The sequence below is a fragment of the Synchiropus splendidus genome, chromosome 2 (genome assembly GCF_027744825.2).
Source record: "Synchiropus splendidus isolate RoL2022-P1 chromosome 2, RoL_Sspl_1.0, whole genome shotgun sequence".
In the NCBI taxonomy this organism is placed as follows: domain Eukaryota; kingdom Metazoa; phylum Chordata; class Actinopteri; order Syngnathiformes; family Callionymidae; genus Synchiropus; species Synchiropus splendidus.
In genome coordinates this window covers 12349443-12372093 of record NC_071335.1, presented here as the reverse complement: position 1 = coordinate 12372093, position 22651 = coordinate 12349443, and the positions used below count along the sequence as shown (strand labels likewise).

At 43.9% G+C, this 22651-nt stretch overlaps 5 protein-coding genes across 17 annotated transcripts in view; 3 read left to right on the top strand and 2 right to left on the bottom strand.

Moving 5' to 3' along the window:
• The window catches only part of LOC128753718 (nuclear factor 1 X-type-like), a 91302-nt gene extending 81902 nt beyond the window's left edge, over positions 1-9400 (top strand). For 11 of the 12 annotated variants that reach the window (XM_053855709.1, XM_053855712.1, XM_053855711.1 and 8 more), the window contains 2 exons: positions 462-550; positions 4829-9400. In XM_053855709.1, coding sequence (XP_053711684.1) covers positions 462-550; positions 4829-4843 — 104 coding nt within the window. In that variant the 3' untranslated portion in view covers positions 4844-9400. The remainder of the gene's footprint in view (positions 1-461; positions 551-4828) is intronic. The other variant, XM_053855714.1, reaches the window with a different exon arrangement.
• A 118-nt stretch (positions 9401-9518) lies between these two features.
• LOC128753721 (splicing factor, arginine/serine-rich 19-like) lies at positions 9519-14510 on the bottom strand. 2 transcript variants are annotated; one of them, XM_053855720.1, is made up of 4 exons: positions 14362-14510; positions 13386-13529; positions 13221-13319; positions 9519-11090 (listed from the first exon to the last, which is right to left on the bottom strand). In XM_053855720.1, the coding sequence occupies exons 1-4, from the start codon at positions 14503-14505 to the stop codon at positions 11064-11066; spliced, it is 414 nt and encodes a 137-aa protein (XP_053711695.1). In that variant the 5' UTR covers positions 14506-14510; the 3' UTR covers positions 9519-11063. The 2 variants fall into 2 exon arrangements, with proteins under 2 accessions (XP_053711695.1, XP_053711696.1); XM_053855721.1 differs by having other exon boundaries at positions 14094-14503.
• A 52-nt stretch (positions 14511-14562) lies between these two features.
• Positions 14563-17664, top strand: LOC128753720 (RING finger protein 11-like). The gene is made up of 3 exons (XM_053855719.1): positions 14563-14955; positions 15281-15453; positions 15546-17664. The coding sequence occupies exons 1-3, from the start codon at positions 14857-14859 to the stop codon at positions 15715-15717; spliced, it is 444 nt and encodes a 147-aa protein (XP_053711694.1). The 5' UTR covers positions 14563-14856; the 3' UTR covers positions 15718-17664.
• Positions 17423-19488, bottom strand: LOC128753719 (heme oxygenase-like). Its single transcript, XM_053855717.1, has 5 exons — positions 19318-19488; positions 18805-18916; positions 18529-18744; positions 18182-18454; positions 17423-18114 (listed from the first exon to the last, which is right to left on the bottom strand). Exons 1-5 carry the CDS (start codon positions 19359-19361, stop codon positions 17938-17940), a joined length of 822 nt encoding a protein of 273 aa, XP_053711692.1. The 5' UTR covers positions 19362-19488; the 3' UTR covers positions 17423-17937.
• Positions 19489-20650: 1162 nt separating this feature from the next.
• LOC128754899 (HMG box-containing protein 4-like) lies at positions 20651-22438 on the top strand. Its single transcript, XM_053857866.1, has 8 exons — positions 20651-20771; positions 20867-20927; positions 20997-21068; positions 21209-21242; positions 21319-21389; positions 21763-21981; positions 22101-22223; positions 22291-22438. Exons 3-8 carry the CDS (start codon positions 20997-20999, stop codon positions 22333-22335), a joined length of 564 nt encoding a protein of 187 aa, XP_053713841.1. The 5' UTR covers positions 20651-20771; positions 20867-20927; the 3' UTR covers positions 22336-22438.
• Positions 22439-22651: the final 213 nt, after the last annotated feature.

The window sequence follows — 22651 nt, the reverse complement described above, 5'->3', positions numbered from 1 at the left end:
TTTTTTGTTTTGTTTTGTTTTTTCATCACAGTTTTTTTGCTACCACTCATACATTTCCTCAGTTCTTGCTACAATCACCCACTTTCCCCTCAACCTCTGCAATGAATGCCGGTCATTCATGTTGGAGTCCAAGTGAGCACAACTGCCCTAAATTTGGCCCTCAGCCCTCAGTACATATCGATAGCATTGGCTTGATACTGAGGCAGGGGCTGCTGAGGAAATTATCAACCCTTAAAATACCAATAGTCACCGTTTATACAGGCAGACATTGGCAAGCCTGCAGTCATGTGACCAGAAGGGGCTCAGTATTACTACTCCTGATGATTTAACCCGTTTAGAAATTTGATGCCAGCTTGTTTGATATTCATAAATCCAATATAGACATAGAAAGCTCAAGTGTGTATGCGTGTGTTTGTAAACAAAAAAAAAGCATGTACACACTTATCTCTCTCTGTTTGTAGCATACTCAACGCCAGGCTCCACAGCTCCCAACCGGTTTGTCGGCATCGGAACACGGGACAACTTTCTGAATATCCCACAGCAGACTCAGGTACCCTGCCAGCCTCCCTCTTCTACCTACCACCCACCCATCTACCTCTCACTTTCCTTTTATTTTGCCTTCACACACAATGACACCAGCAGCTCGGGGCTTGACCTGTAGCACCTTCACTTGTGGACAGAAGTTATCGGGGGTAGGAAATGCCCTGTTTGTACAGCGATGTTGATGTTGTCCACCACCAGCACTGATTCGCCACCAAAACGTCTTCGTCCATTCCTTCACCACGGTAGTTTTGCCACAGTTAGGGAAAGCAGCACACTGCAGCTCCAGCAGTGTTGATTTATCGCCGCTCAGCCCCAAAAGCATGTGTTAGTGCAGCGCCTGAGGCCAGCGGTGCACTACATTGTGGTCTCAGCTTTGGCTGCGCTCCGCCACTGGCCTGCGGTGTCTTGGGTCTTCTCCATCACCAACACAACTTTTCTCATTAGGGTCTAACCGCACCTGCCTGCAGCCAACTTTGCTCCCCCGTTCTCCTCACACATGGAAACAATCTGCATTCCCTTGGCTACTCCCTCCCCCCTCCAACAAGCCCACCCCGCCTCACTTTCTCTCCTCCTGCTGCTCCCGCTCCCTCTCCTGTTGGAGACCCCCACCTGCTTCCACCCTCACAGATGTAGCCCTGGCACTGAGGGGACGTCCATGCAAACTGCACATATGTGAACAGGACAGCTCTAAGTGTTGTAAATAGTTTGACCCCTTCTTTGTTTTATCTGTCCCTTCAAGCCAAATATTATTTTGACTACCTCATCCATGATTGAAAAAGCAGCGAGTGCTGTTTTTCAGTTTCATTTTACATCACACTCTGGGTATTTGGCAGGGGCCTGCATGGTTACCCAGACTGTTGAGAAGTAATCCGTCCTCACATGCAACAATTTGAAATGCACTTCACATCACATGGGCTTGACTCGGCTCCCCACATGAATGCACCTCTCTTGTGTTGCAAAAGATGAGTATGGGCCGCTGCGAACAAGTTAGAGTGTGGGTGGAAGATAACCCTCTGGGTCGGAGCCAGATGCTGAAATTAGTTATGTTTAGGTACTAGGTAGCAACAAGCATGTCCCCGACCCAGATTTCTAAACAGTTAAATCTGTAAATGTGATGCATCATCTGGCTTTGATGCCCTTTTTATTCTTTAATTTGACTCCTGGCCGTCAACACTGGCATCTTTTAAAGAATCGAAAATCAAACATATAATTATTTATTGAACTTTAATGACATTTAAGTGAAGAAAGGTGTACTTATATAAAAAAAAAATCATTTGTGTCCTGTTTAGCTCCTTGACGCTTAGTTCAAGCACTTCTTTGCTGATTTGAATGCATTTTATTGTCATTAGAATCTATTTTATTTTAGCATTAATTCACTTATTGTATTTCAATATTTGACTGCAGAAAGTTGCATCTGTACACGATGAAGTGCACGGATATTTTGTGACACTGTCCGGACGTTTTCTGTCCATCGGTGCATTCTCACATCATCGCCTTCATCATGGATGTTTTGTTTATGACATCACATTGTAATGTGGTGTACCAGGAATTGGTGCGCTGAAAAATATTCCTTGTGACACAAGTTTATACACCGTTAATCTGCGTTATTTGGGTCAATTCATTGATCCGTGAAATCTGTAAACTCTATTCTCCTGGGTCAACAAATTTATGTTACTGCTGTATTCAGCACCTGAAGTACTTCACACTTAGTCACGCATGTACACACACACACACTTGGGCATCTGAAGGGTATTTACAGCTGCGAACATCTGGAGTGATATACTTATGCGCTTGTTGTTGACAAATGACCACTTGGAGATCAAACGTGAAGCACATGGAGCCGGAATCTGGGCTGCGGTCTCAACTGGGCCCACTTTTCTGAGCCTAGTAGGTCAGTTTCAGCCTCAGCCTGGGTGAGTAAGGGAGGTGTCTCCCCGTCCTGCTGTTCTCTGGCATATGTAGAGGTCCAGACCACAGCCCTGCCAGCCCGCCTCCGCGCTTGATGGCCAACAAGCCATGACAGAAGGCGCGGGTGTCTAAACACTGCTGCAGGGGCAGGGGCAGAGGAAAAGCTGGAGTGAGGGGCCCTCTGCTGCTGAGATGGAGCCTGTACAGGTGGAGAAATGGGGATGAAAAAAAGTTAGTTAGTTGAAACTCACTGCACTCCACAGTCACGTCCTGGCTGTCTCGTTGCCCACAGCAACCAGACATGATGTCATTGGGAGTTGAACTTGGACTTGAAGGCCGGGTACAGAGAGGGGGGGGGGCCCTTTGCACTGCCAGAGTTGATCTGGGGAGAGTAGTAGTGAGCAAATGGAGAGGAAGAAAAGTTCTGAGTACCGTTCCAAAATAAAGAAATAAATAAGCTACAGAAATGACAGGTTCTAAAAAAGTAATGTAAGACGAATCAAACTTGTTGTTTGGTGAAACGGAGCACAACAGTTGCTGTCAAAAGCTCAGTGGCCTGCTGGGCTCCCTGTGTTGTGTCCCGCGGAATGTCATCGCCAGCCAGAACTCAGAGCCGAGCCCCTGCCAGCGCTTCCTCTTATCAAAGTGAGAAACTGGATCCCTCAATAGTCGGACAGTGTAGCCTGAGACCACTGCGCTCCCACAGATGGGAGGTATTAGCCGCGTTGTTTTACATGTAAAGTAGTCGCACATGACAGTGGAGCTGCACTTTGGAATTTGCCGTCCGAGACCTCATTGGGACTGAAAAACACGTTACTGTATATTTGTCTGACATAGCGCAGGTCACGGGGTCAGTGTAGTTGGAGCAGAAAGTCAGTCCGGTCAGCGACACATTTATTTTTATCAGCTTGTTCTGGCAAGCTGGGGCGTGAGGGGGGCTGCAGCCAATCTCCAGCCACGGCCGGGGAACACCCTGGACACGTCACCAGTGCGTCACGGGGCACCCAAAGGGTGGGTTAGCTGTGCAGCTGGGTTACAGGCAAATGACCATAGGTTGCCCCCCAGTGGTTTCTCTGTGAACAACACTCAATATGTCCGATCACATCCCAATAACAGCAGCAACATTCACGTCAATTTAAGCTTTAGAAAGCAAAGGCAGCGCTGCAAATTTGAAATCACATTGCTGTAAGGGGCTTACTGGTAGTTAGTGTTGTATTTACATAAATTCAGGCCTCAGGTGGGGGATTCTTCTGTATTGGAGGTCAAGTTAATAGCTGAGCTTTTGATGCATGGTTTGTTGAGGTAGGTCTCTGGGGAGGTTTGCTGTTCCGGGACAAGATCTCCTTCATTCCAGGTGTGGGAGGCGGCAAAGGTGACCTAGAGAGTGTGAAATGTTGGATGTCAGGGGCCGAAGTCGCATTTTTTGGTGCCCAAAAGCAAGTTTAAGCAAAGATTTCAAGGCTACCACTGGAAACATGCCAACAAGTGTGCACAACTTCGATGTACCACAGTACATGTACTTTTATTGAGCCTCACTTGTCTCTGTTTTGGTTCCTGGGAAGGTGAAGGTGCTGTCCATGCTCTCTGAGCTGGTAACTTTGGCCAGGATTAAAATGATAGACAGAAGTGAAATAATGTACTTCATGTACTGTTTAAGTACAATATCTGTCAGTTTATCTGCTAGGCACGGTGCAGAGGTTTTGGTTGTGTTAGAGAGTTGGTTCTTCAAGTGCTGTTTTATTATGAACAAAAAAAAGCATCCCAGTTTCTCCAGAGGTTGTCCAGACTGAAGTTCAGGGGTGCAAGAGAGGACAGGGCACTTGGTTTGAACCCTCAAACTGGAGTGTCACGAAATGAGAGTCGAAATGAAAGTGGGGTTGACACAATATTATTGAAAATTGTTTGGTACTTAACTTATATTCCCATTCATTAGTAGAGTTGGAGACCAGGTATTTCAAGTGGTGACTGTATTTGAAGAAGCACATGAATGGATCAAACAAAACGGGAACCTGTCTGAGTGACAGGTAGCCAAGCTCTGTCTGTTGTCACGCAGAATGGAAGGCTGTTTATCTCTCGCAGTTTATATTGCCAGAAAAAACAGCGTTGAGATCATTGCAGGTGCATGGTGATTTTGTTTTGTCTTAAGAGAAAAGAGAACAATATACCATTTTCATCGAGAAAAAAAGCCAGCAAACAAAAAGTTCTGAGATAAAACCTTGTAGTATCACACTGATATAGATGTAGTTTGAATAAAAAGGCCCAACTATGACTGTCAAGTATGAATATACCCAGGTGTCATGTGTAGAAAGTTTGGGTGTGTGACAGTGCTGTCGACGTACTCGGCCATTCATCGGCTGCCTCCTCTTCTCCTCCACAGTCTTGGTTCCTCTGATGACACCACAATGAACCATCAGCTCCAGTTGTGTCATGAAAAGCGGAACATGCAACAAGAAGAGACTGCTGACACTAAAAGGGTTCTCACCCACCAACACACTATTCAATGATCGCAGGATGTGAAAGACCACCGCCCTCTCCTGATTCACCCCAATCGAAACAAGAACTTTCTTCCCCTGGTGCACCAGGCTTCACCGAGGTAAAGCAGACTGGCTGAGAGCAAGAAGGAAGAACTATCTCGCACGCAGTTTGTGAGACAGGAAACAGATGAATGACCAATTGTTATTATCATGATGAATATGAGTGTTATGTTGTCGTCTCCACACCAGTTTCATTGGCTGTGAGATCCATCAAACCACACAAACTAGTGATGACGTCCACGTCCTCTCCGCATTTGTGCATCCCTACACCTCGCAGCCACACGCCAAACTTTATTAGTCCACCGCACAGATTCGGTCATAATCGGTGGCCCGCCGCCTCCTCGGCTCAGCGCTGACTCTTCTCTCATTTGTGATTGGCCAACAATGGTGACACCATCAAATGGTGTGGCATATATGCACTAAGTGGCTGGTCTTTGTTTACCCGTCGAAGAATTTGAGGCAAGCGACCCTGTGAGTTGACGCACCACAGTCCCAACACTACAGTCCACGCGCTCTTCCATCCCCTCACCTATGCACTATTCATTTGAACAAGGGATGAGCTGAACTGCACAAGCACCGTCAGGCGTGCGCGTAAACACGAGGTGGCGGCCATGACAGACTTCACGTCTGAGCCCGGATACACATACGCATAAAAGACCATCCTCTTATCGTGTCACCCACCGACTCTCATTGTTTATGGACTTCAGCGGACATGGGTTTTTAAGTTCATAGCAACATCACATTTTTGGCTTTCCTGTCGTTTAAAGGCTTTTTTTTGTGGTTTCTCCTTTTTTGACAGTTTTTTTTTTTGTTTCTCATCTTTGGGCTACGTTTACATTACCTGTTGAGTATTATTTAGAGGAACACCAGTTCTCAATCTTCTCCAGGCTCTCGAGTGAGTGATCCGAACGTCAACAGAGAAATCCAAGTAAAAGTGGAAATAGAGAAAGTGGAATCAGCTTGAATCTCCACTGAAGTTCCTCAATTGGTGATGATAAATTTCCTTTGGCTGTGAGTCTATATGTCTATATGAACCCCTATAGCAGGCCTAACGTCACTCCTGAAAGTGAATCAAGGGCAACAAACAATTGCGAGTGACACATTTACCAAGCTAGATCGAAAAGAAAAGTCAGTTCTCACCCTCTCTTTTTTAGTCTTCTTCTTACCAGCAGCGTCTCAGATCAGAGACCTGGTGAAAGACTGTGGTCTTCAGTGAAACGGATAGCTAGGATGGTAATGTGAACGTAGCCGTACAGCGTTTTAACTTCTCCTGCATGACATAACAGTTTTTTTTGGTTTGCAGTATTACTTGTATACTTGCAGTATACCGTGCCTGACTCTCAGCAGAACAGCATCCAGTCAGTAGTGGCAGCCGTTTCTCAGATCTCTCATGTGCGGACAGCAGAGTGAAGGTCATTGCACAGTCCCCTTGTATTGCTTCGTCCTATTGCCCTGTCGTCACGGAAACCAGAGGAATTCGCATCAACCAGCACAAAACAAACAAAAAAAAAGGGAGTCCTTTATATCTACGAAAAAAAGTCTTGTGAACATGCAGTTTCTGTCATTTGAATTTTCAATATTTTTGTGGAAATGTCCAGATTGCCATAATAATTTTGTCACAATCTGAAAAACACTCGCAAAACAACTGGACTGCCCAGCAGCGAGCTGCGTCCTTGTTCAGGCCTCAAAAGTTGTGGGACATCGAAAGCAAAGACAATGAAGAAAAGTGCCTCTTCTAGCGCCAGAGACACCAGATTGGACCGATCTTCATTGACACCCAAGACACTTTTTATAAATCCTTATATTTATCTCGTACTTTTGTCGGCAGTCCAGTTGTTTAGCGACCACCCAGGCTAACATCACCTCACTGTTAGGATCCAACACACCTGCAGCGCAGCATTCTAATATCTAGATCAACGAAATTTGAGTAGGTCGAACGAAAAAAGTGTTTCTGTTTTGTTTTTATGATGGAAAGTATTATTATTGAAAATATGTGTCGATTGAGCCACGTGCAATGCATTGGGTAGATCATTGTGTTTGTCTGTTAGAGATTTTTAAGAAAGCCGAGAGAAAAGAGAAAAAAAGGGTATTTGTTTCAAGTCCAGAAGCTCCGGGACTCTAAACCAGAGGGCCATGAAAATCCTAGTCTTTGTAAGTAGGGGTTATTTTTTTTCCTTTTGTTTCTTTTTTAAATGTTTTATGTGTAATCATTTGTTTATAAAAAAAATGTGGCAGGGTTGAAGGAAAATCTACACAACTACAAATTCTCTATAGATGAAAACTGGTGCTTTATAAAGTACATTCATATTGATTATAAATGAACAAAAATAGCAGGAAACAGCATTATTCCTCTCTGTACTTGTATTCTTCTTCTATTTGTATGGAGGAGAGGGGGAGAGGTTCTGCGCTGCGGTCCAACTCCTCACCAGCTGGTGCTCTGCCTGAAACTCACCAGCACTTCAGTCAACACACCACAGTCTACTCACCCTGTGAGCAGAGCGTGTCTTCAGCAAATCGTTCTGTTTCAGCAGTGAAGGACCATTTAAAAATGATAATTGAAGCAGAGTCGTAGGTTCAATATCCACTTTAAAAACCGATCATTTGATTATAAGGAATAATAATGAACGCACCATTGTGGGAAGCAGAAATGTATTCGCAGTATTTGAAAACAGCATTTGGGGTAAAGATATGACTTGAAGTTTTGGGGTTTAGATGCAGCCTTGAACGTAATGATCGGTATTAAAGCCTCAAGACTTTTTTTGTTTATGCTAATACACTAAGTTACGGAAGTATTGAAATTGAGGAAAATCTGTTATGTTGGAAGATCAATGATGGTTTTAGTGAAGAAAAAGGCTCTAAACATATCGCTTGTTTTGTTTTAAAGTAGCCAAATAGACACTACTGAGAAAAAACATGGCTAAATTGTGCACCACATTCTCGAACCAACGAAAGGTTCCCATCACTTTTCCGTCTCACTTTCAAGACCTGTAAAGCTACCAGCCTCCTGAGTTGCCTCTGGCAGAGCCTCCCTCCCCTCCCTCCCCTCCTCTGTAAATGATTCTTCTAGTGCTTGTGCTGTAGTGTATAGTTCCCAGCAGTTAAAGGTCGTCCCATGAAAGTGCCTTTTGTTCACGATCTCCATTTTTGTAATCCAGATCGCGCTTTTTTTTCCCCCCTGAAATAGCTCCAGGTAGCAGGAAGTCCCCGAGTGCTGCAGCGCTCTTTCCTCGCCTTAGACAAGACCCCCCCAACCCCCACTCCCCACCCAACCCCTCATTGTCCTCCTCCCTCATGAAGCCATTCATATGTATATTTATATATATATAAGTATAATGTATATTTATATATATGTAGATGGTACACAAGGAGACCGTTGTGAATTAGTTATTTACTTTTTATCAAACAAAAAAAAGTTCAAAAAGGCAAAAAAAAACAACTTTGGATCTTGCTTTCTCCTCCCTTCACGTCTCCACTGTCAGTTTCCTCTTAGACACTGGAGTAGTCTGTAACTGTGTCTGTCACTTTATGTACGCCCACAGCCCCCGTCCCGCCCTGCCCCTCCCTGCCTTCCCCCCTCTCTCTCGCTGTAATGCTGTTGGGAGGGTGAAAAAAATTGCAGAAAATCTCTTGTCTGAGCAGAATGCAGTGAGCTCACATGTTATTCTTGTCTATATGCTTCACGTTGTATTACCATACCCATCTGTCAACCGCTAATGTAAGTGAACAAGTTATGCTGACGGGCTTTCTTTGGGTGGGTCACGAGGGTTTTGGATTGAAGATGGAGATGAAGACAGATGTTTGGGACGTCGGAAGGGGCTGCTTGCTCTGTTCAGTATTTATTTTGCCTTTCGTACCCCCATTTTTTTCCCCCACATTATTTGGATGAGTATTTACTATCAGGGTATGTTTCTTTTTTGGCTCCTCGAGGGTCGCGTTGGACTGTAAATGAAAGCTATAAGCACCTTATAACTGGACTTGTCTTGCATGAGGCTAGAGGGGAGTTCATCCGCCTATGATCCAGTTTATTCAGAACATTTCTGTCCAATTGGTTTCCCCACACACAGCGCACCCTTCAGGCAGCGTCAGCCACTTACTCGACCAGCAGTCATTCGTCCCTCCACTCAGTCTCCTCCGGCCACCTCATGCATGACCATTCCAGGTCTGTGTTCTATTGTTTATTTTGTGTTTTATATTCTGAAGCACGTATGTTAGCGGTGTAAAAGGCAGCGCCCTCGGCCCTCTGACTCCCAGCTCTTCTCCATCTACCCCCTCAGTGCAGCGCCACTCGTGTGTGACATCACCCCCAGAGCTCTCGGTGAAATGCATGTGTTAATTACAGTTTCTTTTCCATACAAAGAAAAACACAGTTTGAGAAGAGCAGCACCTGATTGAATAAAGGATGTTCTTGACTGTAACTGCCTGCCGTCTCCTTCTTTACTTTTGACATTGAAAGTGACACAACAAAAGCAGCACAAAACAATAGTAATAATATCATAAAGAAACGAATAAATACATAGTCAAGACATTGGCTTTTTTTATTAAAATAGCATATTTGGCATTAAAATGATGAATACAATAGAATAAAATCATTGCGAAAGCATTAACATGCATATTAAGGGTCTACTGGTACACAAACTCGGTACAGGGCCAGTAAGGTCACGCAGAACAGTGCTTTAATATACACTCCCACACTGTCCGCCGACGGAAGCACACAACAGACAGCAAGTGGCTTAGGAGCTGCAACAAATCTCAAGATGAACGATCCCAAGTCATGTGTGCTCTGTGTCGAGACTGCGTGTATCGAGTAATCCTGGAGGCAATTTTGAGAAGCGTAACCCACGTGTGCTCCAATAACTGGCTGTACAACGTGACTGGTTCAGGAGCTGAATCGTGGAGTTCATTTCCAGATTTAAGTGGCAACGAAACAAAACGGATGTCCTCCGTTTTAAGTGCTCTGCTACAGTAAAAAAAAATCTTTTTAGTAAGTTAGGATCCGAGAGTGTGTTAACTTGGACGGAAGAGTGTTGTCACTGCAGCACACGAAGACGACCTAAAATAGTGAGCGAGGCGGCATCAGTGCTTATGTCCTCTGCTGTAAGCTATATTACATTAGACTGGCTTTACTGGAATCTTTCTCCAAAATCTCATTTTGTGTTCAAGTATTAGTGTAAAATAAAAGAAAAAATGCACCAATTAATGCTAAAGCTAACCCAACTGAAGTTTTCATGAACCGTTACACCCCTTGTATTATTCCAGCTATTATCATTCACCTGTTCTGTGCAAAGCCATGCAAAAAAATAAGCCATTTCAATTCAAGCAGTGAACACATCGTAGTGCATTGTAACTCCTGAAGCAGTGATTACTAATGACAACCACTTGAAGGCACAATCCTCTTTACAGGTCACAGTAAGTCCAGTTTGGGTCAAACATACAACCGTAGGCTCATAAATGTTTTTACATAATGTTAAATATTTTGTTCACTAAAAAAAGAGCCAATTGTTTAGCAGAGGGATAAACAAACTGGGAACCCTGAGTTTCCTGGGGTAGGTAACTTTCAGCTACAGGGTAGGTGTGAATTGGAGGTCATAACTTTCACTGTCAGTTTTTTTCACTTTTCACAGTTCATACAGCATAAACCTGAAGATCCAGTGACACATCCGATTGGCCACTTTGCTAAGTGCATGACTCCTGCTGCAAACAGCACAGTGGAGCTTCAGTAAGGGCTGCAAAGGCCGAATCGGTTCAGAAAGTGAACCAAGAAAGTGGCTCGTACTTCTCACCATTTCAGTGAGTTACTGACTTAAGCGATAAAGACAACTGTGCTTCAATAAGAAGCGGTAAGTGACGATGACCTCATCACTTTCAAAGTTGAACCATTTCAAAACCTTGTAAAATGGTTTCCAGCAGGTTCAATGGGAGTGTTGACTTTTTTACTCTGCTCAGCATGAAGATTTGGTTTGGCTTCCATTACTATGATGCAAGTCTCATTTGTCTGAACAGTTCTTCGGAGAGTGTGAAACCCACACACTTTCTGTTCTTTGGGTGTCACATGATGTGGTTGTCGTCGCCTCCATCCATCTAACGTTGATCGTCTTCTCTCCGGGGCTGTGTTTCAAAAGTGAACAGAAAAACAATAGATCAATGTGAGGGAGTAACACAATACTTATAACAAAGTTATGTAATTTAGTCACAAACTGAACGTACTATTGTACTATTAAAAGGTGCTATTAGTTACTTTTGATTCTTCGTCCACTTGTGTTTTGAAATATTCTCTAGGAACCACGGTTAAAGCAGGAGTTGAATAACTGTGGTCTGGTGATGTAAACCTGCTTAAAAGTGGACTAGGAGTCAAGCAGGGGAAAGGTATAAATCATACATCAAAGGAAATCACTTTTTACAAACATTTTCATGTTTATCTTCAGCAACAGGTGCTGTGTGTTTATTTGTGCACTTGGAAAATACAGGCATTTCTATTCCTCTTTTAGACGTACAGTACATGCCTCATGGTTTATAGTTGCAAACATACACATGTGCATCCGGGCGACTAATCGATCATAATTAAAATCATGGAAATTTTCTGGTTGATCTCGATTATCATCCGCCTCCTTGTTTCAGGATTGAACACGGACTTGCCAGCTATTTGGATGCACCTCCCCCGCCTGTCCACCAGAGGTCGCCGTGTTCTGAATCTGCCTAAAATGTGCCAGTTGGAAATAAGCGAGAGCATTTTTCTGTCGCAGGACTGAGCTGTGACAGAATGTGTGACACTAATTATTCAACTCATCTAATCGACTGTTTGTTGGTATGACCTTAGTCCCTGCGACTAGATGAGTGATCAACTTTATTTGATTTGTCGCTTAAGAGTGCACTGCTACATATTTTGAATTCATTGAGTGGACATTGTATTTGTTTATTTATTTATTTGCTTCTGTTTGTTTAATGTCAAACAGTTATAACTGTAGTCTCTATAGTTCTCTTTAGATACAAAACAAGAATTTTAAAACCAAAAAAAAAATCAATAACCAAGATCAAATTATATGAATTAAAAAAATTACTTTTTGTTTTCTTATTTCTTTGTTTGTAATGGCATGTTGCCCAGCCCTATATACACAGAACTGGCATGTGTGCTTCAACATTTTCAGTGGATTCGCATCGACACCTGAAATGGCTCCAATTTTAGACAACACTTTTTTTAAACCAGGTAATATATAGTGGTATTTATAAAGCAAGCAATGACCAAACCCAACTTTCCTGACTGACAAGTATGTTTCAAACGCATTACCACTGCTGTCCCCTACCTGCCTCCTGGTCATAGGTCTGTTTTGAGATGTTCCAGTGAATGTAAATCTTTCAAATCACAGAGAGTGCAACAGTCACTGACATGTTCAACAGGTCTCAATACAATTTTAAAAGCCACTAAAATGGCCAGATCCGTTCCTCTCTCATTGCTTCCTGTTGTGACTTGAAGTCTGACCTCGTGGAGCTTATTATTAAATTATCTAAAGTTGTGATATTTAGTGGTGTTAAGTAATGTACTGTAATGCGTTCAAAAGACTGTACTGTATAGAAGTAAAGACTGCTCAGTAAAAGTTAACACTTATTCAAATATTTTTGAAGTTATTAAAAGTTCCGATGGATTGGCTGGTCAAGTGGCGGAGGGGCCATATAGTCAAATCTCAATCGACTCTTTGGACTCGCCACCCAGCAAACCTAACGCTGCTGGTGCTACTGAGCGGTGAGAAGCTCAATGCTACGAGGAAACGCCGGAATTCACCAACCTTTTCAGTCACTGAGGACCAAGTAATGCGGCAGGATATGACACTAGTCAGACACATCCAAAGCCTCATAGAAACTCACGCCTCTTTATTTGTGTTGCTGTGTTAGTTCCATTTTATTTACTAAAAGTTAAATACTACAGTCATCGCAGATAGTATTTTTCACAAAAACAAGTTTCAAATATTGAAGGTGTATGCTGTCAGTTATTTACATTTGTTTAATCGGTATCAACTGGTCGAGCTTTCCACAACCCTGAAACCTTACGTTTTAAACAACGTAACAAATCACTTTTTAAAGCAACTGTCATAACACTGGTCACAACAGTGGTTCAAGTTTACGGCAATTGTCAGATCAAGGAAGACAAAATCAACAAGCTAGCTCACTTATTCTTCGGCTACAGCTCAGAAACATATTTCTGGTGCCCAAGATTTAATAATCGCTGACGGATACTGTACTTACTGGCTGATCCGGGAGTGTTTGTGGTGCAGGCTGGGTCTCCTGGACTGGGCAGCCAAAGTCCTCACCCGACGGAGCAGGAAGCAGGTCCGGCTCAGGTGCCTACAAGCCACAGGACATTATATTGGACAGGTAAAGACTTGGTGCGACCAGCGAGGAGACACTGACCTGTGGTGCTGATCCTGTCTCTTGAACTGGATGGTACTTTTCATCATCTGTGAACGGCAGAGCGGCGTGTAGTGGTGGTGGAGGCGGCGGAGGCGGCGCACTTTTGAGAGACCTCTTTGAAGACCGAGCTGACTTGGCAACTGACTGCCAAGTGAGCAGGGGTCAAGTCAGTCTAAAGAAAGTTAATGACTTCATATGTGTGTCCTTCAGCATATGTGCCATTGTGGCTAGGGGCCAACAAGTTTCTGTTAGTAAGAGAGCTTGTCTCTCTCTCGATCAGCACAACGCATGGCCTAAATTCTCAGAGGAATTGAAATAACGCTGCTGCACCGTCGAACAGCACTGAATACCAGGTAGAAGAAAACACATTTTTCATGGGGCAAAACCACACGTCCACTCAGTAGTGTCACACACAAGCGGGCATCCAACCTCCGGAAACGATCCCAGACAAATTATCCTCATCAATACACCGGGATGCTCCGAAATTCGTTCTGTTATTGCTGTCAAAAATTAATATAATTACTACATTTTGTAAAATATAACAACATTCTTCCTTGCCTTCCTTACACATACACTTCTTTTTTTTATTTTGGAGACATCTGAACGTTTGTGGGCGCTAACGCTTTAACTTAATTTATTCTTGAGTGACTGAAAGAATTATAGATTAAAATGATTCAAAACAAAACTACTATACAAGAAGAGACCTACCATGTTGTTGTGTGAGCGACAGCGGATAACCGGAAATGTACATGATGCTACTTCCGCTTCCTACTTCATTAATTTAAGTGCTCACTTTTTGGGCAAAAATTTCCTTTCGCTCGAACTAAACGTAAAAGTGTTATTGAAACCTTTATTTTCATTTTATGTTTGTCTTTAAAAGAACTCCCAGGAGGGTAATAATGCTGTAATGTAAATGACGTGTGACTGTCCACTCGCTTCAAAGTGAATATATTGTTTAATGCATACATGAACTTACATGTAACATAGACGTTTGCAGAGTCATAAAAATAAATATATGTATCAGTTCAGTGTTCATGCCGATGCGCGTTTTGAGACACAGCACTTTAAGGAAATCTCTAAATGAAAGCAAACACTTATTATTATTATTATTCGGCCTCATTAATAGTCACATACTCAGTAGCCTCATAGTCACTTAGTCAGCGTTATGATAAATGTCGTTTTTTTAAATGACTTTATTGTGAAATCGCTACGTCACTGGATGACGTCACTCAGTCTATTTTGTAAACACTGTAACAGACGGGTTTTTTTCCGTGTCACGATTGAACGTGACGTCACTGGTCATTTAAGCGCCCGCTGAACACCCAAAAGCTTTAATGTCTATTCTCTGAGCGAGCGAGCGAGTCACCGGGTACTCGGCGAGGAAGCAGAAGGGAAGCCAAACACGACGGCTAGTTGAGCTAAAGCTAGGTCTCCCGAAAGTAGTGCTCACTCTCATGGTGGTGCTACTTCAATGGGGAACTGTTTGTTCGCGCAGGGCTCGGATGATCTTTCGCTGCTGAACGAGTCCGAAGGCAGCAGCCTTCCAGGGGAACCGCCGCCGCCATACGAGGTGAGCCGTCTGAGAGCTTGGGCTGGGTGCTGTGGGGACACGCGTCCGGTTAAACGCCACGGACTGACGTGAAGATCAAATTGAGAAGTTACCTGTAGGTAGCAAACAGTGGATGGAGCCTGTTCTAAACTCAGCTCGTTGAAGCACTTCTCTACTGCAAGATATTGTTGTAACGAAAATTGGGTCATAAATAATGGTTCTCTGACACTGACAGAACTGTTTTGCTGAGACAGATATGTATACGTCAACATGGATGAGAGCACTGTAGTAAGTTATGTAGCCCAGCCCGGGCCCCGTACCCATCCCAATCCTGCTCTCGTCACAGGAGCGAGCCCAGCAGGGGCCGGTTTACCATCTGACGCCAAGCGACAGTCGTCTAGCCCACCAGTTGACAGAGGAGGAGCAGATCTGCATCGCCCAACGTCTGGGTCTCATCCAGCACCTGCCCAAAGGCATCTTTGACCCTGGCTCTGACCCGACTGATATGAAAGTTAGAGAGTAAGGTTTTCAATAGAGTCTATTTTGCTCCAACACCTGCAGTTTGTCTCCTGTTGTCTCAGGGTCGGGTGTTAAAGTGTTGCTTCCTGCAGGTGTGTGATCTGCATGATGGATTTTGAATACGGAGATCCGGTCCGATTCCTGCCCTGCCTCCACATCTACCATGCCGACTGCATCGACGCCTGGCTGGTGCGCTCCTTCACCTGCCCGTCCTGCATGGAGCCTGTCGACGCAGCCTTGCTGTCCTCCTACGAGGCCAACTGAGTCTGCACCGGCCCGAGAGTCACTGCACCTTTCGAGCCGACACTGGTCTTGCTGTACACACTTGTAGCCGAGGTCACGTGGCACTATGCAGATGTTTTTAGGTGTTTTGGGAAGCGGAGGTTTACAGTGGGAAGATGTGCCAAATCAAGCACAATGAAGACTAATGTAGCAATGGGACTCCAAAGTAGCATGACGTGGCTGGTTTTTTTTTTATGAGTGAATCACTTTTAGCAGGATTGGATTCTGGTCCAGTGCAGGGTCTAGAACATCTGTTACGACCCTCCAATTCCATGGCCATGTTCTTCGGACTCCCAAAGTTGGCTCCTTAGAGCCAGACAGTAAAGTGACTTGTGCACGCCTCTGACCATAAAAGAAAACATATCACTGCAATCGCGTGTCACTCAACTGACTCACCTAAAAATACATGTTTACACATAACATAAATGGGCAACATGATAATAGCCAAGTTCAACTAAAATGGCAGCCATTGATAACATTATTTATCTTCAGATTATATCCTTATTGAGGTCACGGGAGGCTCAGCTATAGCTGCTATGGGACTCGCTGGACAGGACAGGTCGCCTTTCTGCTCAAACCCCTCTCCACCACCCCCTGATAACTCCCCTCGACAAAAAAAGTTTATTCTATATTGTCATCTGGGGATGACCACAAGATAACAGCACTGGAAAACACACATCACATGAATACAGTATATAGCATGTTTATCATAACAAGGCAGAGAGAGTGATCATGTGGAAAGCGACCGTACCTGCGTCCCCTGCTCTGACACTTGTGCAGGGTGTGTGTGAGGCCCTGCATGGGACGACATACCTGAAATATGGTGCATAATCTAATCCCGTATAATGTTGTGATTTTTGGCCAAAATTGGAGCTAAATATCTGGGATCCAATGGTCTGCTCCTGACAGACATGTTTCAGATGAAAGGTTGTATGACTAGGTGGAGTCCAATAGCACCCCTGCACTGCAGTGCAATATACCAATGGAATGACTAGATAAGCCTTGCTACTTTCTGGATCGAGCGTCAGGATTATTGAAGTGTGCTTGTTTCTATTGTTACTACTGTACTCTGTGGTCACTTTATTAGGTCCCTTCTTCATGCTGACGTCCCTGTGTGTTCTGTTTACTGTGCAGGAGATAACAGAAAAAAAGAATGTCAACCACAACTCTGTTGCTGACACACATTTTAGAAGATTGTGGTTGTGCGTGTGTCTTAAGTTTTGTTGTATTCATGTTTCTAGCGTTTGCACATTGATGCCGTTTCAAACGGCAGGCGCCGATTTTGTCCGTAAATTTTAACTGACTAAAAAATGTAGAGCGCAAAACGGAGGAGGTTGCTGAAGCAATATGTAGGAATGTATTTGAAAGATGGTGTGACTCACTCCGGCTGCTGTGCCTTGTTCGATATAGAGGAACAATAATTCCTGTGAAGTACAATCATTTTTGCCACGTTTCTCTTCAGTTGTCAGACACCAGCACTGTACTGAACAAACTGTCCAAGTGCTCGAAACAAACCATTGATCGGATTCTGGCTGCTGCTGTCAACAGTCATTCTGTGTTCCTGTGTAGCGAGGCTGCGTGATGATAAGGAAGGTGTACAAGCCAGAATAAAAAAAGGAAATGAAAAAGGAAAGAACACGTGTGATATTTCACCTTTCATTTTTCTGTTCACATATCGACAACAAAGCATGAAAACACTGAAAAAAACACTGTTCACTTGTTTATTTGACTTCAAAAAACAAATTCTGATCATTATTTACAATGACAAGCTACTACTATAAAATGCCACATTTGACTTTCATTTTTGCTGTTAGTTTTGTTTACTCTTGAGTCATAAAGGAGTGAAACTACTTTCAGTGATTACAGTATAACAGATTGTTTTATGAAAAATGTAAAATATTTTACATGGTTTTGAAATAAGAGGATGTTTGTTTTGCAAGAAATGTTGCCAGAAAATAAATTAAAAAATATATATACATATGGAGCAAATCATTCCAAGCGGCAAAACCACTACTACTGGCCTGCAGTCATGTGTAAACTGTCAATGAATCTAAAACATAACCGTCACCTGGTGTTATTTCATAACCACCGCCTCTAAAAGTTGAAAACTTCTTTCACACTTTATCTCAAGCATTCAAGCGACCGGTCGTGGGCCTTGTCGTGACCTCTACATATTTACAGTGACAGCCAGAGCTCAGTTCACTAGAGGATGAAGATTCCCACACTGACTGTGGCGAGTGCGACAGACAGTCCAATGATCAGCCTAAAGAACGGCGAGCTGTCAGTCATACTAAGGGGAGCCTTGTGTTTATCCAATGAATGTGCAGACCCTGTTCCCAGCTGCCCAACACTCAGCAGCTCCTGTAAACCATCAAACACCTGCAAGAGAGAGGACAAGAAGCTTGGTCAGGTGCTACTTCGTTGTACATGTTGCCTTCGTTCTCACCTGGATATTGAGCTCAAAGGCTCGGACGGCCTCCTCCAGCACGCCTCTCCTCTCAGTAGGGCTCAGTTCCACGCCGTTCATGCGACTACGGTACAGCTGTTTGAAGAGGTTCGGGCTGGAGACGCCGGGGAAGGCGAAGAACGACAGGCCGTCGCTTCCCTTCAGACCCATGGACTTCTGTGCGATCCGACCTAAGACCTGACCTCCTGACAGGTCACCGAGGTATCGAGTGCACGCATGAGCCAGCAGCAGCTCCGGGTTGTCTTTCCCAATCTGCAATATAGTTTATTCATTTCAGCATGCTCGCCTCCTGGTATGTTTGGCGTTCAAGTTCCTTGGAAACTCACTTGTCTCAGTCGGTGGCAGTATCTCTTGGTAGCTGCCGGCACGACTATCTTCTCCCTCCAGTCATGGCCGTGGAAGAACTCCAGGTCTTTCTTGATGGACTCCAGCCTGGCCAGTTCAGCTGGGAAGTAAATGGGCGCCACACTGGGATGGTCGGCGTTCCTGTCCATCTCCTCCTCCAAAGCTTGGTAGATCTCAAACAAGGAGCTGAGGAGCAGCTGAAGGAAGAGAACCGTTAGACGTCTGCAACACTAGCTTTAAAGAATATACTTATTTACCTTGTACTGCGGCAGGGAGACTTTTCCCTTCTGGAAGCTCAGCATCAGTTCTGTGTTCTCCGCCCGGACGTGACTCTCCTTGGTCACATGTTTGATTTCCTCTGAGAGATCCCTGCAGGTCAGAGCGTCAGGTGAGTTGCTGGAGTCCACAAGTTCAAGTCAGACTTATACATTAGAATAGTTCTTGTCTGCAAGCGCAACGGTCCGGGTTGCCATAGAAACGCTGAAATGTTTTCTTTTGCGTTCTTTTTTTTGGAAAAATCAAACCATAGCAACAAAACTGGAGCTCTTTTTAAAAAAAATCAACACTGTTATTTGTCAATACACTTTTCCTCTTGTTCTGATTTTGTTGTTCATTTTACAGCACTTGTATTTCTATGTTATGACTGGGATCATTGTAAATACACTGTGAATAGGTATATTCTGTTGCTTTCTTTTCAGTTATTTCTCCTTTTAAAATATACTATATGTTTTAGTTTGTCCAAGTTGGTGGTGAAGGTATGATGTTCTTACCTGTCAGTCATCTGCTCTGTTTTGGCTGTTGCAGTAGAATCCATGATCGTCCCAAAAATGGAGTGAATCAAAGTTATAGCTGATGAAATGTGGTAAAAGTTTTCAGAGAGATGGAAGTCCTATCGGTCAGATGTCTCCAGCAGATTGCTATCACAGCTCCGCAGCTCAGATGTGTGCGACTGAGCGCATGCCGAGGCTTTATACTCTCCCTGTTCCCTCCCACCAGCTCCAGTGAAAACAACAAGACTGCTGAGAAATGCTCCTGAAAACATGAGCTCAGCAGAGCAGCGGGGAGGGACTTGGAGTTACCATGAAGCTGCAACTTTGGAGGAACTTGGTCATGAGTCAGGAAGTGTCTCCTGTCAAACAGGCTAAACATGAAGCAGCATTTTGAGGCTGGAGCAGATCAGCGTTTTCCGATCTCTTATCACTTTAGAGATGGTTGATGATTGATCAGACCAGATCATGAGCTTGGCAGGGGACAGATTGTGTGTGTTGTGGTCGCCCTTAAAATGCTAGTTCTCATTGTATTGTTGCTTTCTGGATATGGCCTGAGAGCAAGCCGGGTGGGCAATAATGGCCCACACATAGTGGCCAATAATGTGATTTGTCAACAGGTGAAGAGAGATATTTCATGTGAGCCACGTGAACTTCAACAGAAAGCAGCAACTATAGTGAAGGATTGGGACATGAGCGGGTTGGAGATCGATACATGGATGGTGTCCAGCATTGCTGGGGTGAGCAATTTCATTTCCAAAAGGGCCACATTATCCAACTGAGACAGTCCTGAGGGGCCGAGTGAGTGAGTGGCATAAACTCCACATTTTATTAGCAGTCAAGTGACCTAGTAAAAAAAGGCTTTGTACGACAGTAAAACAAAGTACAGCTATCTTATGAAGGAGGGTACTTTTGGAAATGATGTATTGTTTAATAAAAGTCTTCATTTAGATGAAGAAAATACATTGCTTAGATTTTTAAATGGGTTCTTAGGGGTGAAGACAAGAAGAAGACCACATACAATATAAAAAATTGTTACATTTACCATAGATTCCCGTAGTTTAAATGAAATAGTTTTGGACCACACGGAGATTACAATTTTGAAATCACTTTTGTTGGTAAAATAAATAACTAAACTGCACCGCAAGGTGCGATAAGAAGAAAAGAGTTTTAACAAATCAAAACTCCTGTTCATAAGTCGACTCGTGACCACATATTTTGTCCAGCAACTTAAAAAGAGACGCATGAATTGGTGACAAACGGGAAATTATAGGACACTGAAATGAGTTCTAACCGGAAGTGACGCACTTGTCGCTGAGCATGACTTCGCAGATGACGCGCAATCTGGGCAAAACCTGACAGCTTTTGTACTTCTAGCCAACACATCTACACTTTGCTTGAGTGGAATAATTCAATTTCCCTGTTGCTATTTGTTCTAAACCCGAGGCAGAAGTCAGGTGTGTTGCACGGCAATTATTTCAACTTGAATTCTAATTCTATTATTGTGGTAAGTGAGTCCTTTCAGCGGCTGTGTCTTGTGTTGTGATTATAGTCGACAGTGGTTTCACCTGGAGAAACGCACGCTCCTTTCTTATCAAAGAATCGTGGAAAGAGTAAGTGAATAATGTCGGAAATGACAACATACTCATCCACGTGTTTGTGAATTACATCTCCTATTGAAGATGGGCAGAACCAGAGAAGTGCAGTGTGAAGTCCTCAGACGGGCGGAAGAAGGCTGCAGCAGTGACAGCGAGGTGACTTGACCTCTGAACTATTGTGTGTAGGATGTTTGGAGACCTGCTCTCTGATTTACTGGTCCCTAAAAAAGCGCACACTGAGTGTCGCCAGTTGTGACACTGAGCGCACAGCCACACTCTCTCGTTCATCTCCACAGGTTCCACACTTGTCATCCGATAACCAACTGTCAGGTGCGACAATTTTCATATTACACACATGTTTGTGAAGTAAATAGACTTGTTGTGAATGACGGGTCTACGTGACCAGGTGAGGTGGCGGCCGATCTCTCCAAGGATGGAGCCATCCTGCCGCAGTGTTCACTCACTTTGTCGTCAGAGGTCAGTGAGACTGTTTTAGTCATTCGTTTAATTCATGATATTGATGCGTTACTTATTGATGTCGATGACAAATGAAATAAAACCTCGTAGTTTACCTGAAACTCAAGTGGAACGACATATAAACAAGTATTACACCATGTCACAAATCACTGATGAGACGCATATTTATGTCGATACAGTACAAAATGTGGATTATATGGAGACGCGAGGTTATGTATTGTTCTCTCCGCCACGTGTTGTTTCTCTGTCTGCACACTAGAGGGCAGCAGGCGCCTGGCTTTTGAGCCACAGATCTGCTCCCTGTCTTCCTCAGTTCAATCATCACTCTCAGGTGGCTGACTGTCCTCCTGCTCTTCCTGCGTCCACACAACAGTCCACACAGTTTCAAAGCTCAGCAACCCCAGCCAGAAGGCCCGTCTCCTTGGAAGGGAGCCCGGTCCCCTCACCTGTGCTTGTCCCGGTCCTGGACATGCCAAGTTCCACATCCAGTCAGGCTGAACACACTTGCCAGGATCCGGTGTGCGCTGCCTCCCATCTGCAGCTCCTGGGAGAGTCCTTGTATCTGATTGGACAACATCTTCTGCAGACAGATGTGAGATCTCTCATGTGTCTTTTTTCCTCAGAAGATGACGTCAGTTCTTTCAAACTTGGATTAAAGTAGCCATGCTACTGAAAAGTCTCAAAATAATTCTTTTAAAATTCCCTCTGCAGAAGTCTGTGTGTCTCCACCGGAGCCTGTTCCTCCTCCTGGACTCCCTGATGTGCTCCATGGTGCCACTGATCTGTCTCACCTCTCAGGTCCCGGAGTTGAGGAGCAGCGCGGAACACACACTGGTGGGTTTGGCTTCACTAGAAATCCACTCTGTTGAAGGTCCATTGTTTGACTGTTGACAATCTGAAGGCTTCTTCTCTGGAGAACATTGCTTACCTGATGCCAGGACTGTGAGCAACCCATCCTCAAGCGCCACACAAGTCACTTCTATCACCTTAGATTTTTGTTTTATTGGCGCCGTTTTGTGGCCTATATTTGTTGAGCAATTAAATATGTGGTGATGTTGCATTCAGAAAAGCAGGATTCTCTGACTCACTCGCTCAGCAACAAAACTTGAATATGTACACAGTATAAATAGCTGCTGCTTTATACAGCTATACATGACTGTAGCCAGTCAGTGATCATGTTTTACACATATTTAAAAATAAATGTCTAAATTTATGTAGAATAAACAAGCATATTAAATACTTTTATAGATGAGATTATGAAT

What these genes read in the sequence shown, in the direction of transcription:
- LOC128754899 (XM_053857866.1), top strand. Translation starts at nt 20,997, where the DNA reads ATGGGCAGAACCAGAGAAGTGCAGTGTGAAGTCCTCAGACGGGCGGAA. An exon ending in ATCCGATAACCAACTGTCAG is followed by an intron (nt 21,243 to 21,318) that starts GTGCGACAATTT and finishes CTACGTGACCAG; the next exon opens with GTGAGGTGGCGGCCGATCTC. An exon ending in GCAGCGCGGAACACACACTG is followed by an intron (nt 22,224 to 22,290) that starts GTGGGTTTGGCT and finishes GACAATCTGAAG; the next exon opens with GCTTCTTCTCTGGAGAACAT.
- LOC128753721 (XM_053855720.1), bottom strand. Translation starts at nt 14,505, where the DNA reads ATGAGGCCGAATAATAATAATAATAAGTGTTTGCTTTCATTTAGAGAT. An exon ending in AGACAGGATCAGCACCACAG is followed by an intron (nt 13,320 to 13,385) that starts GTCAGTGTCTCC and finishes TGTGGCTTGTAG; the next exon opens with GCACCTGAGCCGGACCTGCT. An exon ending in AAACACTCCCGGATCAGCCA is followed by an intron (nt 11,091 to 13,220) that starts GTAAGTACAGTA and finishes TTTGAAACACAG; the next exon opens with CCCCGGAGAGAAGACGATCA.
- LOC128753719 (XM_053855717.1), bottom strand. Translation starts at nt 19,361, where the DNA reads ATGGATTCTACTGCAACAGCCAAAACAGAGCAGATGACTGACAG. An exon ending in ACTGCCACCGACTGAGACAA is followed by an intron (nt 18,455 to 18,528) that starts GTGAGTTTCCAA and finishes ACTATATTGCAG; the next exon opens with ATTGGGAAAGACAACCCGGA. An exon ending in CCTTTGAGCTCAATATCCAG is followed by an intron (nt 18,115 to 18,181) that starts GTGAGAACGAAG and finishes TCTCTCTTGCAG; the next exon opens with GTGTTTGATGGTTTACAGGA.
- LOC128753720 (XM_053855719.1), top strand. Translation starts at nt 14,857, where the DNA reads ATGGGGAACTGTTTGTTCGCGCAGGGCTCGGATGATCTTTCGCTGCTG. An exon ending in AACCGCCGCCGCCATACGAG is followed by an intron (nt 14,956 to 15,280) that starts GTGAGCCGTCTG and finishes CTCTCGTCACAG; the next exon opens with GAGCGAGCCCAGCAGGGGCC. An exon ending in ACTGATATGAAAGTTAGAGA is followed by an intron (nt 15,454 to 15,545) that starts GTAAGGTTTTCA and finishes TGCTTCCTGCAG; the next exon opens with GTGTGTGATCTGCATGATGG.